Genomic DNA, 15,871 nt, shown 5'->3' with positions numbered 1-15,871 from the left:
GAAGCCTACTGGGCGCCCTTGGACCAGTCACAGTTCTCTCAGAACTCACTCAGCCCACACAGAGGAAGGCAGTTCCAAAAATGGCAAACCATCTCCAAACATCTCTTACCTTGAAAACCCTACAGGGTCACCATAAGTCAATTGTGACTTGATGGCACTTTCCCCCACCATAAGGAGAGAACATTTACCAAGCCCCAAGTGGGCTGCATTCCTCTTCCCCAGTTCTGCTCTGCTGTAGCAGGGCAGGTGGTGGGACCCTGGCCATAGAACTGCGTGGGGAGCGGGAGTGAAATGGTCAGCCATCAGGAGACTGAAAAGGGGGTTTGAAAACTCCTGAGAGATGGTTTCTGGAGCAGGAATTCGGCTCCATTTACATGTTATGCTTATACTTCTCAGGCCTAGGAGGAGTGACAAATTAGCATCTTGATTTGTAACGTTCTGTAGTGGAGAACTTGCTCTGAAGAAGACAGAGCTCAGCGGGGTGGCTCATCCGAACGCCACACGGGATCCTTTTTGAAATGCTGTCTTTTCCTCTCTTGCCTTGGCAGCCCAACAGCAGCAGCGACAATTTGCAGACCATCACGTCTGGGGACTGGGATGTGACCAAGATTTTGGGATATGATGAAAGGAGGCAAAAAATGTAAGTGGGGCTCAGTGGAAAAAAAACTGTGTTTTGCATGCTGAAGGTCCCAGGTTCAATCCCTGCCCTCTCCAGTTAAAATGACCAGGAAGGAGGTGATGTGAAGGACCTCCCATCTTATGACCCTGAAGAGCAGCTGCCCTTCTGAGTAGACAATACTGACTCTGATGGACTGAGGGTCTGACTCAGTATATGGCAGATTCCTGTTTTCATGGGGTCAGGTAAATTTAAAACCTGCCTTGGCGTACGGCTTTGTAAAGTCTATTGATAGTCTTGTGTGCTGTTGATTATATATGATTTGGAGTCGGGGGAACCGGATTCGTGGCCCACGAGGACCTAGGAAATTTGTGTCCCCTAGCCTTGTCCTGCTCGCTGTCCTCCATTTCCCGGATGGGGCATGGGCATGTCACAGGATCATGGGAAGACACAACTGACAAACGCTTTGTGTGTGTAAAGTGCCATCAGGTTGCTTTGGATTCATGGTGACCCTGTAAACTAATGTCCTCCCAAACGTCCTGTTTTTAACAGCCTATTATTAACAGCTTTGCTATTAATAATTGCAAACTGAGGGTCATGGTTTCCTTTTTATAGAGTCAATCCATCTCCTTTTGGGCCTTCCTCTTTTCCTGCTTGCCTTCAGCCTTTCCTAGCATTATTGTCTTTTCCAGTGACTTTTGTCTTCTCATTAGAGGTTCGACTTTTGTCTTCTCATTAGAAGTTTTCATTAGAAGTTCGACAGCCTCAGTTTTGTCATTTCAGTTTCTGTGGACAGTTCAGCTTGATTTGATCTAGAACAGGGGTCTGCAATTGGCCATGCTGGCAGGGGCTGATGGGAATTGTAGTTCATGAACATCTGGAGAACATCTGATGGGAATTGTAGTCCATGAACATCTGGAGAGCCGCAGGTTGCAGACCCCTGATCTAGAACTTACTTATTTGTTTCACATGCAAATGTTTTACACTGTTGGAAAGGCATTGGGTGGGATACTGAGGAGTAAGTGACTTGAAGGTTGTGACTCAAGAGCATTTTGGACATTCCTGCTGAGCCTTCACTTACTACTGATCACATTATGTAACTCAAGTTTGGAAGGCAGCAGCTAGATTTTGCATATTTAACCACATGCAGCTAACAATTTCCATATCATTTTGACAAACGTATCAGGTGTTCAGCTGCAGTTCATGAACGCACGGCAATTTCTTTGACATCTGTTGTGAAAAATGAAGGAACTTAGTCATACTTTCATAAATAATATGCCGATGTGCAAATCACAAGCCTTGGAAAAATGTAACTTTTCGAAAAGCTCAATTTTAAATCATTGTTTCTGATTCTTTTGCCATCATGGTGTAAAAAATATAATTTACAATAGCCTGAGCTAGCGTCTTCCTGAGAAAATGACTGGAATAGTCAAGATTTAATTTGAAGACTGGGGTTTTAGAAAATGGGGGAGTGAACTATGTATGAGCTGCAGGGTTGCTTCCTCTATTTTTATATTGATAATTCTAAAGAGGTAAATAATCCTAAAACTGTAATTATATGTGCATTTTATTTCAGCTATTTCCTCAGCACAGAAGAATCGCCAAGAAAACGACAGTTATACAGGTATGAATTATTCTATCTGAAAAGGCAATTTTTAGATTACTTCCCTAAAAGAAGCCGTTGCTGAATCTTCTGACAACCCAAACTCTTTCACTGAAAAGTAAGCCCAAATTGAATAGGCGCAATAAAGTCACAGAAATGAATGGGAACTTGACAGAGAGCTTCCAGTGGTTTGTTTTCTTTCAGAGAGGGTTGTCACTCTTAATAGGAACTAGGGTTTTCAAAAGGAGAAAAATACATTATAAACATGTTCAAAATGACAAGGATTCATCCTTTTAGCTATCATTTTGCTGTCTTCGGAGAAATTCTACACCATCATCGCTTCCAAATTCTAGGCAAAGCACATTCACAGAAGCATCTTGTAGCTGAATGAGGTTATGGGGCCCTCTCTCCCAGCCAGGAGAAGAGACATGGCTTTCACACGGAGGGGGTGGGGAACGCTCACCAGGACAGGACGAGAGAGCAGAGCAGCCAAACAAGCCACAAGCTAGTGGTCTGGTTCTTGACCCACAACAACCGTGCACGTTAAGGTAAAGACAGGCTGGCTTATTAATAGCCACTACTCCCGGTGGGAAGGGCCTTCTGTTATGGTTAAGGGGGGACACTAAGGAGGGAGGGAGGAGAAGACCAGCTGTAGACCTGGTGGCAGTTCCAGATGTTAGAGAAAGCTGTAAAAGCCTGGTCTGGGATGGACTGGGGAGACGGAGAGAACAGGACACCCAAGTTGGGGGAAGAGTGAGGAGAACTAATTTCCTCACCCCTGAGTGAAAAGGAAAGATCTTTATGAGGAGACCAAACAAACAGAGTTCTCATGTGGGGGTGCGGTTGTTTGAGGAAAAAGGGCCTCATGGTACCACAACCCCCCGGCCATCTGTTGTACTCCCCTGCCTAGGAAGTGGAATGGGCCATCCTAATGGGACCCAGAGGTTTACAATTGTCCCTCAACTGGCTGTGGTGCCACAAAAGAAGCCGATCAAATACTGTGTTACAGATTAAGGACACAAGACTCAAAACTTTCATATTTACCCTTTCATTGGCTAAAAACAATAATTGATGACCTCCTTATTCAGAGATGGCATGCTTCTGAAGGTCAGGCTATGTATGATGGGGAGCGATTGGTGCCTACCAGAGGTGGGATCCAGCGGGTTCTCACCAGTTCCTGAGAGTGGGTTACTAATTATTTTATTATTATTGCCGAGAGAGATTACTAATTGGGTCTGCTTTTCCGTTAGAAATTCCATTAGGTCCCAAAATCATAAAGTCCTGTTGTTTCCTATGTGGCTGGTTAGCGAAGGTAGAAAATGGGATCATTCTCCCTGTTGGGCTGTTTTAAAAACATGTTTTAGAAATATGGTAAAGTTCCTTGTTTAAGGAAAGTATCCTTCTTTTGATTTCTAGAAACAAAATTAAGTATTTGAAAGTATTAAGTATTTGACAGGCAGTCAATTAGAGGAGAAGTAGTTGTTTCTGTTGGCAGTAGACAATAGGACTTGCTATAATGAGTTTAAAATTATGGACAGAAAGATACCAGCTGGAAATTAGGAACTTTTTTTTTACAGTAAGAGTTTTTTACAGTAACAGAGAAATTATTAATGCCCCACCCCCGAAATGCTCGCCCCCGCCCCCATCGTGCCCCGCTCAGCCCCATTGGCGCTACGCCACTGTTTGAATCCCACCACCATGGGAACCTGTTACTAAAAATTTTGGATCCCACCACTGGTGCCTACCTATTTCATTTGGTGAAGTGAAAACTGGAGGCTGTGTTTCTTTGTTTTGTTTTTGTGAAGAGAGCAAGTGGACCAGGAGGTCGGAGCCTTCCCTCCTCTCCTGTCTCACTTCACAGTACTCTGCTGCTTCTAAGCATTTGTCTTCCAGCTTGACCCGTCTCAAAGCCAGGCTGCAAGATAAATGCTTCAAGCAAAGGAGCACAAGAAGGTCAGGAAGGTGAGGAGCAGGGGTTTGCTCCCCTTCCCCATTCATCTTGTCATCCTCTTAGCCCTTCCACTCTAGCCAGGAAAAGTTGGATTTGTGAATTATGAGCACCACGTGCTTGGGATAAACAGAGGATGGCTGTCGTTTTCCTGGCATGCCTGTGAGGTTGCCGTTTCCATCCAAGGACTCAGCGGACTTCAGTGGAAAGCCAGGCAATTTACAGACTGCTCTGACTTTCGCAGTGCTGCCACCAAGACAGGTGCGGTGGTGTGATATGGTAATTTATGCCCCTCATTTCAGTTCTGCACTCTAGCCATGAAGTGTGGCCTGGACTGGATTCCCAAAGACTCACATCATTCTGTTTTAAACCCTTTTGTTCTCTCTACTCCCGTGACCTGTTGCAGCTGCAATTTTTGTTTTGGATGACTTGTTTTGAACTCCGAATGCAGCTGCTTGTAGTAAGGCAGTCCTGTGCAGGAATGTCTGTCTCCCAAGGCAGTTTGTATCTAGAATGACGGAGCTGTGAAGATGCCCGTGTGCTCCTTGGCATTCATGCATGTGTGTCGTTTTTCTTTTTTCAGCACCAGCCTCGGAGACTTCAACAGAATCTGTTTGTCCTGCGATTTGATCAACAACTGCACGTACTTCAGTGCCTCCTTCAGTCCCAACATGGCCTATTTCTTGCTGACCTGTGAAGGTAGGCTTTGCGCGCTTTCAAGACCTGTTCTGCCCTAACCGCAACAGTCTGCTTTTGCAACCCTGAGTTTCACCTCACTGTTATTTGCCCTCCAGATATTTTATTCCTTCTTCTGTCCTAAAGGGTGGGGGCTGTCTTATTAACAACAGTGGGCGGGTTCAGTGGTGCCAAATGCACAAAACTGACCTTTTCATCACTTCAGGGCCCACTGGAATCGCTGAACACAAAAAAAATGCAGCTTGTGACCCCACGCCAGCAACCTGTGTGGGGTTATTCCATTCGCTTATGTGAGTGAAACTGACAAAGGAAAGAGCACATAAGTCATAGAACAGTGGTGGCGAACCTTTGGCACTCCAGATGTTATGGACTACAATTCCCATCAGCCCCTGCCAGCATGGCCAATTGGGCCATGCTGGCAGGGGCTGGTGGGAATTATAGTCCATATCATCTGGAGTGCCAAAGGTTTGCCACCACGGTCATAGAATCATAGAGTTGGAGGAGACCACAAGGGCCACCAACTCCCTGCCATGCAGGAATACACTATCAAAACATCTTTGACAGATGGCCATCCAGCCTCTGTTTGAGAGCCTCCAAAGAAGGAGACTCCACCACCCTCTGAGGCAGCATATTCTACTGCTGAACAGGAAGTTCTTCCTAATGTTTAGGTGGAATTTCTTTTCCTGCACCTTTAATCAGTTAACTCCTTGTCCTAGTCTCTGGAGCAGCAGAAAACAAGCTTGCTCCCTCTTCAACATGACATCCCTTCAAATATTTCCATGTGGCTATTGTGTCACCCCCTAACCTTCTCCTCTCCAAACTAAACATACCCAGCTCCCCGAGCCACTCTTTCTGCCATGGAACTGAAGGGGAAGCAGAAGTTTAGAATGGAAAGTCCTGTAGAATGCAAGTAGGTAGACTTCTAAGTGTGGTGGGAGAGGGCAGAACACCCACCCTTTGTCATGAGAAAACATCCCATGCTTTATGGACATCTTTTGTGAACGTGGTTCTGTTCTCACAGCACAGTGTGAAAATAGTAACTATTATTAGTATAGTTTCAGAGGGTGGCTGGGTTGGCAGTGGTGTAGTGCCAAGGGGACGGGGGCGCGCGATGCACTGAGTGTGCACTGGTGCGGGGGCGTGGTGTGGTGTGGCAGGGGCGTTCCGGGGGTGTTTGGGGCATGGCGGGGACATAGGGTGCATGTGTGCCTTGGGCGCAGTTCCCCCTTGCTCCAGCCCTGTGTGTTGGTCTGCGGTAGAAGATCTAGATTCAAATCCAGTAGCACTTTAGAGACCAACAAGATTTTCAGGATTTTTAAGATACCTGATGAAGGGAATTTTGACTCTCGGAAGCTTATACCCTGAAAATTTTGTTCGCCTCTAAAGAGTTACTGGACTGGAATCTAGCTCTGATATTAATACATTACAGTTGCTATGGTATAATATAAAGCCATTTTTTGTTATTGAGTTCTTCATCATGCAAACATCTCAGGCACATTGAGAAATGCATTTATTCAATCTTTTTTAAATGAAAAGATGCTTGAATTGCTGTGCAGACAATAAAAGACATGTGTGCTAAGTCAGCCTTTGCTCTCAAACCAATAAAAGTGAAGATTGAGTCTTTCATAAATAGGTTGTGACCAAAATATTCAGTGATCAGCTTTGGTTTTGCAAAACTGTGAAGAATGTAATCCTGAGCCGGAGCTCCTTTCACACATCTTTTATAATAAACACATTAGGCAAACACCGTTTTATCCCGTGTCCTGTATGTTCCTGCTGGGAAGTCAGTGATAAATTCATTTGGCAGAGAGGAAGACCGGCAGCTGTCGGCTGCTCGTTCCAAGTTCTGCTGATCAAAACAGGCCTTCGCTTTACTACGTGCAAGCTTATTAAGAAACAGGCCCAGCCAGTAATTAATGTAAAGGTGTCTTGCTCAGGGCTCTCAAAGCATCCATAAGGCAGCTTTGCTGTGCTTTGCAGTTAGGATCCAGGGCTTCCAAGATGTATGGAATGGAAATCATAAATGGAAATCTGGAGTGAGCAGCCATTGTTTCTGCCCTCTGGAAACCAGCCATATGGCAGGCAGGCAACCCCGGGCGCCCCACTGAAACACCAAACTGGATTTCCAGGACAAGCAAACCCAAAAGAGTTGTTTCTGGATCTCTTGGAGGAGAATCTGAGCCAGCCTTAATGAAGAGAGAATATTATTTGCCTATCTTTTTACAAGATTCTTTGGTAGCAATAGACATTTCAGCTATCTCTTGATTTCAGTCGTGGAGGCTGAACAAAGATGATGTCTTTATCTGGAGATGCTGAGAATCAAACTTGGGAACTTTTGCATGCATGGCAGATAGATGCTCTACCACTGAACCTCTGCTTTTCCCCTCAGTAGATGCTCTGCCACAAACTGCACTCTATTCACAAGCTGCAAAGTCAGAGGGAACATTTTGTTAGTGGAGGGGGGGGCATGAAGAAGAAGAAGAGTTTGGATTTATATCCCCCCTTTCTCTCCTGCAGGAGACTCAAAGGGGCTTACAATCTCCTTGCCCTTCCCCCCTCACAACAAACACCCTGTGAGGTGGGTGAAGCTGAGAGAGCTCCGAGAAGCTGTGACTAGCCCAAGGTCACCCAGCTGGCGTGTGCTGGAGTGCACAGGCTAATCTGAATTCCCCAGATAAGCCTCCACAGCTCAGGCGGCAGAGCTGGGAATCAAACCCGGTTCCTCTAGATTAGATACACGAGCTCTTAACCTCCTACGTCACTGCTGCTCCTACGCCACTGAACAAGGATGAGGTGTTTTCCCTGCTTATCAGATAACAGTGATCGTAATCCCCTTTGTTTTGAGGAATCATGTTTATTTTCTCTGCTTTTTTTTACCCAGAAGGCACTACAGTGAGGGACAGGAAGCAGTGCTTCCTGCCTTGTTCTGATTTGGTTTCCTAACAGCGACACTCTAGGCCTTTGCTTCTTGCCCTCACTTTTACATTTTGTGAGAAAAACAAGAAATAAAGAGCTGCTTGCCACCATCAGTCGAGAATGCTTTTGTCATTTTGTGAACAGGAATATGTGAAAAGGCAATGGAAGTGAAAAACAAGCCCTCCTGTTGCAAGCTAAAATAATTCTTTATAGAATGTTTTAGACATTTTAATAAACAAAAGGGAGGCTTTTATCCTGGCAACACTTCCTTAGATCTTCCTCTAATCTTATTCCTCAGTATCTAGAAACCCAGGGGATGCGCTGTTCTAAGCGGATTGACTTTAACCGATTTTGTCACACGTTTCTGATTGGTCTTTTTGACCAAGGCTCTTCATACTGCTCAAGGCCACTGAGTAGTTTCACTGAAGTAGCTCGTTTAAGTAACCAAGTTGTTTTTGTGCTAGGAATAGGGTCGTTCCTGAAAGGGACAGCTTGTTCTAACTCCCTAATGCCCAGAGGTAGCCCTCATTATGTAAGGAGATTGTTTCCACATTTTGATCCAAAGATCCCTCAGGCAGTTAGAAATTGGCTACATTACACCCAACCCGTGTCGCTTCAGATGCTTCATCTGTTTACCCAGATCACTTGTTTGACATCTCTAAAATATGTCCAAATGGGCTTAAAATAAAACAAAGAAAACAACCTCAAATACTTCAAAACCAGAATAAAGCAGCAATGTGAAATAGCAGCTAAAAATTCAGAGAGCATTTTCATCAGAAAATTAAAAACCGCAATAAAACTGTCTCCGCAAGGGACCGTCCACAGGTTTGATGCCTAAGAAGAAGCCCAGGTAAATAAAACTGTTTCCTGGTGGTGGCTGAAATGTTACAGGTTAAGCACCGAGCCAATATCTCCAAGAAGGACTTTCCACATTTGAGATGCCATCTCTGAGAGCCAAAGAGACTGTGGTCATGAGTCCATCCTGTTGCCCCCGTTTCACTTTAGAGGCAGTTTCAGTTCTTCAAACATTGCTGTGGGGCCTCAATCTGGATTGTATGTGCAGTGCCCCCAGGAGATTTTACCCCTCCCTCCCTCCCTCCCTCCCATGTCTGTTGGCACTTAAAAAGACATGAAGGAGGACAACAGAGTTCCTAGTGCCACTGTGTGCCCAGTCTAAATTGGGGCCTTGTGGCAATATTTAAAGAACTACAAATGCTTCTAGAACAGCTTTGGGGCCACGGGATAGATGGATGGCTGCCATCACATTTAGCTTGCCTCTGAGGAGACCCATTTCTGGTTGCCACCTCATTATCCCTGAAAGTGGAGGCGTAAATGGGAAGTAAGCAGACTGGGGCGTTGTGGGCTTCCGGGCTGTATGGCTACGTTCCAGTAGCATTTTCTCTTGACGTTTCACCTGCATCTGGGGCTGTGGCTGGCACAACACCCCAGTGATTCCAGCCGTGAAAGCCTTTGACAATACAGTAAGCACATTGAGAATGGAGAAAGGTGATTCTTCAGGTACTCTTCAGGTATCAGGCTGTTTACATCTTTGGAGGTGTACCAGAAGCAGGGGGTTGTTGTGTTTCCTGTTCTGCGCCCTTGTTTGCATCACCTGTGATTCTTTTCCTGTGGGCTTTTGACGCAAAGACAGAGACAGATATGAAGGATTTGTTTGTCTGTTTTATTTGTTTGTTTATGATTTATAGGTTTTCCTTCCCCAAATGGGCTCAGGTCAGCTTGCAACATAGGAATAACAAAATTCATAAAATCAACAGTTTGAATCAAAATTTCCCAATATAATAGCCACCAATGACTTCTTGAACTCAAAATAAAGGGTGGAGCAGTGTCAATAGAGAGAGAAGCAAAAGCAGAGGGAGGTCAGCTCTGTTGGAATGCTGTTGCTGCCCTCAACCATAGACCAAGCAGAATAGCTCCATCTTGCAAGGCCCAAGTCCTCTCCGACAGAGCATTCCACTAGGCCAGGGCCAGAACCTAAAAAAGTTAATTAGACCTCTTTTTGGCCAGGGATCACCAGTAAGTTGTTCTCCATCGTTGTCCCGTCCAAAATTCTGAACCAGTTGGGCAAGGGGACACTTATAGATTCTGCTGCAGATACTACCAGCAACCACAGAGAGCAGGAAATTCTTTTTATTTAGGCTTACACAAACACACGCAATATGTTAGATTGCAAGGAAAGACCATACATTGTCTTCGGTCCGTCATCAAGTCTGCAGGTGGAAGCACTTAATGCTGAGGCTGCATTTTATTTCCGGCTGGCCCTGGTAGTAGAAATTCTCCTCTTACCCCACACTTGTTCTTGCAACAATAATCTAAACAAGGAAAAGCAGTCCAGAGCCTATATATATATATATATATATATCCATATATATATATATGGTCTTTCCTTGCAATCTAACATATATATAACAGGCTCTGGACTGCTTTTCCTTGTTTAGATTGTTTACATACACACACACACACACACACACACACACACACACACACACACACACACACACACCCCTTTAATGGCATAATTAAAACAACAGCAGCAATATACCAGCAGCAATGGCAACCTCAGTGTAATGATACAATCTCCAGTATAGTTATAACCGTTTGCTGATGACGGAGCACAAAAAGTTAGCCAGCGCTTCCAATACACTTGCAGAACCACAATCCAGCATCGTTACCACAATTGATAGATCGAGTATTATCCAATGGGGGGTTTTTAACCACAGGTTTAGATATTTATTCCTGGCCTAAGAAGCTGTGTAGCGGGCAGTGTAATATCACGTGTTGGATTGATTCTTCGTAAGCTGAACTGCAGGGACAAAATCTTTCATTGAAAGGCACTTTCTGTATTCTACCCTGAGTGGTAACCAGAACCTGTTAAAACACTGCCTGGCTGCAAGCAGTCAGTACAGAAACTGGTTTATTTCCCCCTGTGCCGCTGTGGTGGAACATAGTGGCATTCGCATTCTTGCCTGTAGGGTATTCTTGGTAGCTGCTTGCATATTACATCCTATTAAGTGATCTGTTCAGGCCCCGGTTATTGCCCTCCGTCAGGCTGATTATCGAGGATGGTTCTCTTCTTTGTGTACCCCTCCAGCGAGAGAATGTAATTAATGCTCAAAGGCAAGTTGTGACCTTTTGCCACCATTCCTGTGGCTCTGGGAATCTTAAATTGGTTCCCGCTGTTTCAAAGCATGCTCACGCTTTATCGCAAGGCCGCATTTTATATTATAGTGGTTGTCTCGCGCACACATTTGCATTCAGTTGTCCTTGTTTCCTGAGTCCCTAGCACCCTTAATTCTGAAGGAAGATTGCAGGTCTCCGTTATTCCTGGTTTACATATCAGATCTCCTCGAGGGGAAGAGAGTAGCCTGTTCCCTTTAATCAGGGTAGTGCTTTAAAACATGGGGCCAATAGGAAGTCTCTTACACAAATCTGAGCCATCAAAAGTGCAGTTACTCCAGAATAAAAATAGACTCCTATTAGCTCACTTAATTTTTTAAGAGAACATCTGTTTTGCCGCCCTTTAACAACACAGTTATTAAAGCAACTGTGATTAATGAAAATTGTCACTTGCGTGGAAGTCAGCATTACGGGGCTGCTTCCTCCAAGCAGACCCGTCATTTGTGTGTTATAAAATATTTCATTGTAGTGTGAAACATCATTAATTTAATGTAAATTACCCTTAATTGCTTATTGACATAGGGAGAAAAAGAACAGGAAGCAGAGTAAAGGCAAAAGCTATTGGTAACTTTCCGTTTACTAGAATGACATTTTTCTGGGTAGGAGAAAGTTGACTTCCATGTCATTGCAAAAAAGCATGAAGTTGATGATTCTATACAGCAGTTATCATGCTTGTGTACCAGAGGTGAGATTCAGATGGTTCCCAATGGTTCTGCAGAACCTGTAGCTAATTTTTTTTCTAGTTTGCAGAACTGGTTGTTACCAGCCTGGTCTCTCTGCCTCTCCCTTCAACCCAGGCTCTTAAAGGGAAAGCACCTTTCCGTTTTGGGGGCTTTCCCCACTGACAGAGTTGAACTGGTTTCTACCTAGGTTCACCTCAGTGAATCCTCACTGCCACCGAGCTCAACATTGTTTTGTCTCAGTTCCCCCACAGAACTGCTTGACATCGCCTTCAATAGCAGTTATGAACTACACTTTTCTGCGGAACAAGGTCCGTGCAGCGAAGCTTTTGAAGTGGGAAACATAGAAAGAAAGCGACACCTCATCTATTCAACCAATCACAAAGCCGCTTTTGTGGCATGTGTGGCCAGAAACGGAAAATTAAGTCCGTGAGTGGGCAGAAGGGTGCATGTAACTGTAAACTGTGAAAACTGTAAAAAAAAAAGAAAAAAAGCAGCTCCGTTTCCTGCCGTGGCACAAGCGCCAATCCGCAGTCGAGGAGTGAAACAGGCACCAAAGATGATCCTGCCCACTTAGCTTCCGGTTCCAGGGGCCAACTCCAGTTGCTGTGGGAGGGACAGCCTGGGAATTGCCCTCCCACTGAAAGGGAACCCGAGTTGACCTTAAGATCCCTTTCTGCTTAGTGCAGGAAGGAGAAGTCCCTAAGAGGACTTTTCCCCTTAAGAGGACCTTTCCCTTTAAGAGCCTTAAGGGAGGGACCAAGGCCAGCTTGGAAAGTGGTGCTTACCGGGCAGGAGGGGGAGGAAGACCTCCAGTGTGTACATATATTTAGGAGAAGGAAATGCAGAAAGTGAGGTGAGCAGTGGATGTAGAAACAAATGCTTTCTCTCGGTTCTCCCATTGACTGGATACATGTAATAACTTTTATGCATTCAGGGAATAATAAGGGTGGTTATTTTATTTATTTATTCTACTTATGAGCCGCCTCCCCCAAAGGGCTCAGGGCGACGTACAACATAAAATATAAAATATGACAACACGATATTTAAAAACAAAGACACTGAAAGCAATTAAAGAAACTACTCCCCTCCCTCTTGCCAAGGCCCACTGGAGGCAGGGATGATGGAGCGATGCGTGCTTCAGGCCGGCTGGCTGATTAATCATGCCTGGCCGAACAGGTCCATTTGCAGAGCCCTGCTTGTGAAAGCGACAGGTCTACTTGGTCTCGTTAGTCAAGAGTGGTCTAATGGCCCACAAAAAGAATGCCAATGTAGAAACTAAGAACATGAATAAAGGGACTTCTGCTACTTCTAATCAGAGAAAAAAAGTTGGAGGCATCAAGATAAAGAGGCCAAGAGGAAGACCCAGCATTGAGATCCCACTGGCTCAATAAAAAGAGACCCACCACAGCTGTCCATTTTGCTAAGATTCAAGTGAAAGCTGTGATTGACATGGGACATTCTAGGAAACCATTAATGGATAGTGTTGCCATGGATCAGAAATGACCTGAGAGCACGTAACACACATTCAGTAGCTGTCTGAACCACAGATTCGTTGTCTTATTCATCACTGCCCTTTCATCAAGGAGCGTTCCTGTGTGGTGTAGTTGTTTGAGTGTTGGAGTAAGATCTTGTAGACCACACGTGTCAAACTCACGTGTCAAACTCACGTGTCAAACTCACGGCCCTCCAGATGCAGCCGAGCCCAGACTTACTCCACTGAGTCCCGCACCAGCTGGCACTGCGGGAGATGGGAAGGTGGCAGAGGAGCCTCTTGCAGGGAGGGTGAAGGCCTTAGAGGCCTCAGAAGCCTTGTTCAAAGGGGAAGGCAGGGAAGAAATGAGGCTTAGGCCCAGCAAGCCCACAGCTCAGGCAGCTGTAGAAGATGGGCTGGAGAAGCAGCTGGGATGAGGGGAAGAGGGAATGAGGGGCAAGAGAAGGTATTGTTAGGGAAGTGGGAGAAGGGGAGTGAGGCTGCACTTGGCAGCCAGGAGGGGAATGTGGGTGGTTAGTGTGAAGAGAGAGACAAAGGGAAAGGGACAGCTCAGTGGTGGGAAGTGGGAAGGGAGGAAGAGGACCCTAGAAGCCCCGACCCCCCCTTTTGAGAACCTAGACCCAGGTTCAAGCTGGTCCCCACCCTGTTCAGTAACAGAGGGTGGGAGTGCGTTCCCACACAAGCTGTAAACACCTCTTCCTGTGAGGCCACAGGGGAGAGACAAAGGCCACTGGAAGACTCCTCTCCTGGTGAAGCAACAAGGGGAGAGAGGAGGGAGGAGGAGTGTGAACTGTCAAGAAGCCAGACAGGGGAAGGGAGGGCAAAGGAGACCTAGGAGGAGGAAGGGTGGGCGTGGTGAGGGCTGCCTTAGCCACCCAGTGCTTTGTGGTACCCAGTGGTTTTATTGGCCCTTGGGCCAGGTGGGAAAGAATCTCATCAAATCTGGGGAGACCAACCCCAGGTTAGGGAGGAGGAAAGACACACACAGCCCAAAGGGCCGAGGCCGAGGGGTAGAAGCACACAAGGAGAGTATGTGGCAGAAACATTTCAGAAAAAAGTGGAATCTAGAATTTCCTCTTCAGGGGTATGCAAGCGTAAGTTAGGTGCACCTGGGGCCTCCTCTGGGTTTGTCTCGCCCTACAGTGTCCCACTCTGCAGAGTTCTGTGGCTTCAGTAGGAACACAAAGTGGGGTTAAGCAGCACATGTGATCCCTTTGGCCTGCACATGGTTGTCTTCCTAATGCCATGAAGTTCAGCCACCCACCTCCCTCTTCCCCCAGCTGTGCTCTGGGCTCTTTGTAAGGACAACACCGGAGTCACACAGTTCCAGTCAGGATCCCAGAATACTCCCAAGGGGAAAAGGCCTTATTGTGAGAGGAAAGGGTAAACAGGGCCTGTCCATGGGGGAAGCCCATCATCTCAGATAGTGGGTATTGTTTTCCCTTCCAAGGGCAGAAGGCACCAAGCAGCCCCGTCTGATCCCTGGTGATGAGGGAGTCGGGCAAAGGCCCAAACAAGGGCCAGCCAGCCAGGGAATGCTAATGAGCTGATCAGATCCTGTGATGGGACCGTAGCCAGATTGGCTCTGTGCTCCTCCTTGGCAGCAGCCCCAAGCCTCTAACTTGGCCCAGATCTATGGCAAAACCAGACTGTCAAATTCCCCTTCGTCTTCTCCAGGTGAGGCAGGGCTTGGACAATGCTTGTTTGTTTACTAGGCTCATAAGCAAGTGGGTTCAGAGTGGCTTGCAACAGTCACATCACAATAAAACAGTGTCACTGTGATATTAATACTATGAAATATAACAAACTAGAATTGGACTACACTACAGGAACAATAAATGTAAAAAGGATGGGGAAGAGATAGCATTGGATGCTGTTGCAGCCCTCAACCTTAGGCCTTCAACCACAGGCCTGGTGGAACAGCTCCAGTTTACAGACCCTGTGACACTGTTAGGTCCCACAGGGCCGTGATCTCACGCAGAGTGTTCCACCGGGCCAAGGCTGGCACTGAGAAAGCTCTGGCCCTGGTTGGGGACAGTCAGACTGTTTTGGGGCCAGGGACCACCAATGAGGTGTTATTCACCAAACCCTTTGGGGAACTAACTTTTTTCCACAGTAATCCTGTGAGGTAAATTGGGCTGAGAGTAAATGGCCCAAGGTCTTTTTGCCTCTGAGCCCAAATTTGAAACTGTGTCCCAAGTACCAGTCCCCCCACAGGTATGCTCCAAACCACCCACTGGTCCAGGCAGAAGCACCCCAAGGTGCCAGCCAGCCAGAGTATACCCCAAGTCACAGTCAGAGTGGGTGCCAGAGTGGGTGCCAGCCAGAGTATACCCCAAGTCACAGCCAGAGTGGGTGCCAGTTTGGTGGCTAGCAAGGCAGCTAAAGCAGTCACAGTACCAGCCACCAGGTAGACTGGCAGCCCACATGGTGGTGGCAATTGTGTCGGGGCACTCAGGGGCTGCCCACTTCTGGTGCCTTGTGCCCCTACATGGTTGAACGCTCTTCCTCCAGCTGTCTGGGCCCTGCGGGACCTTGGTGAATTCCACAGGGCCTGCAAGACTGGGATTGTTCCACCCGAGACTGCTTTGGAGTGTCCAGTGCGCTGAGTAGGAGCCCCTTTACTCCTTATTTTACTATTCCATCTTTGTTTTACATCTTCATTACCCTCTAGGGAGGAAGTCGGATGATTCCCTCTTTTTTTGGGGAGGCTTTTTTTATG

At 46.3% G+C, this 15,871-nt stretch overlaps 1 protein-coding gene across 5 annotated transcripts in view; it reads left to right on the top strand.

Annotated features, from left to right (window-relative positions):
* The window catches only part of DPP6 (dipeptidyl peptidase like 6), a 643,433-nt gene that overhangs the window by 582,965 nt on the left and 44,597 nt on the right, over window positions 1–15,871 (top strand). For all 5 annotated transcript variants that reach the window (XM_048511783.1, XM_048511785.1, XM_048511782.1 and 2 more), the window contains exons 14-16: window positions 549–640; window positions 2,193–2,240; window positions 4,751–4,866. In XM_048511783.1, coding sequence (XP_048367740.1) covers window positions 549–640; window positions 2,193–2,240; window positions 4,751–4,866 — 256 coding nt within the window. The remainder of the gene's footprint in view (window positions 1–548; window positions 641–2,192; window positions 2,241–4,750; window positions 4,867–15,871) is intronic.

The sequence above is a fragment of the Sphaerodactylus townsendi genome, linkage group LG11 (genome assembly GCF_021028975.2).
Source record: "Sphaerodactylus townsendi isolate TG3544 linkage group LG11, MPM_Stown_v2.3, whole genome shotgun sequence".
NCBI lineage: Eukaryota > Metazoa > Chordata > Lepidosauria > Squamata > Sphaerodactylidae > Sphaerodactylus > Sphaerodactylus townsendi.
The sequence above is the reverse complement of the archived record's forward strand: the minus strand, read 5'-3'. Positions and strand labels throughout refer to the sequence as shown.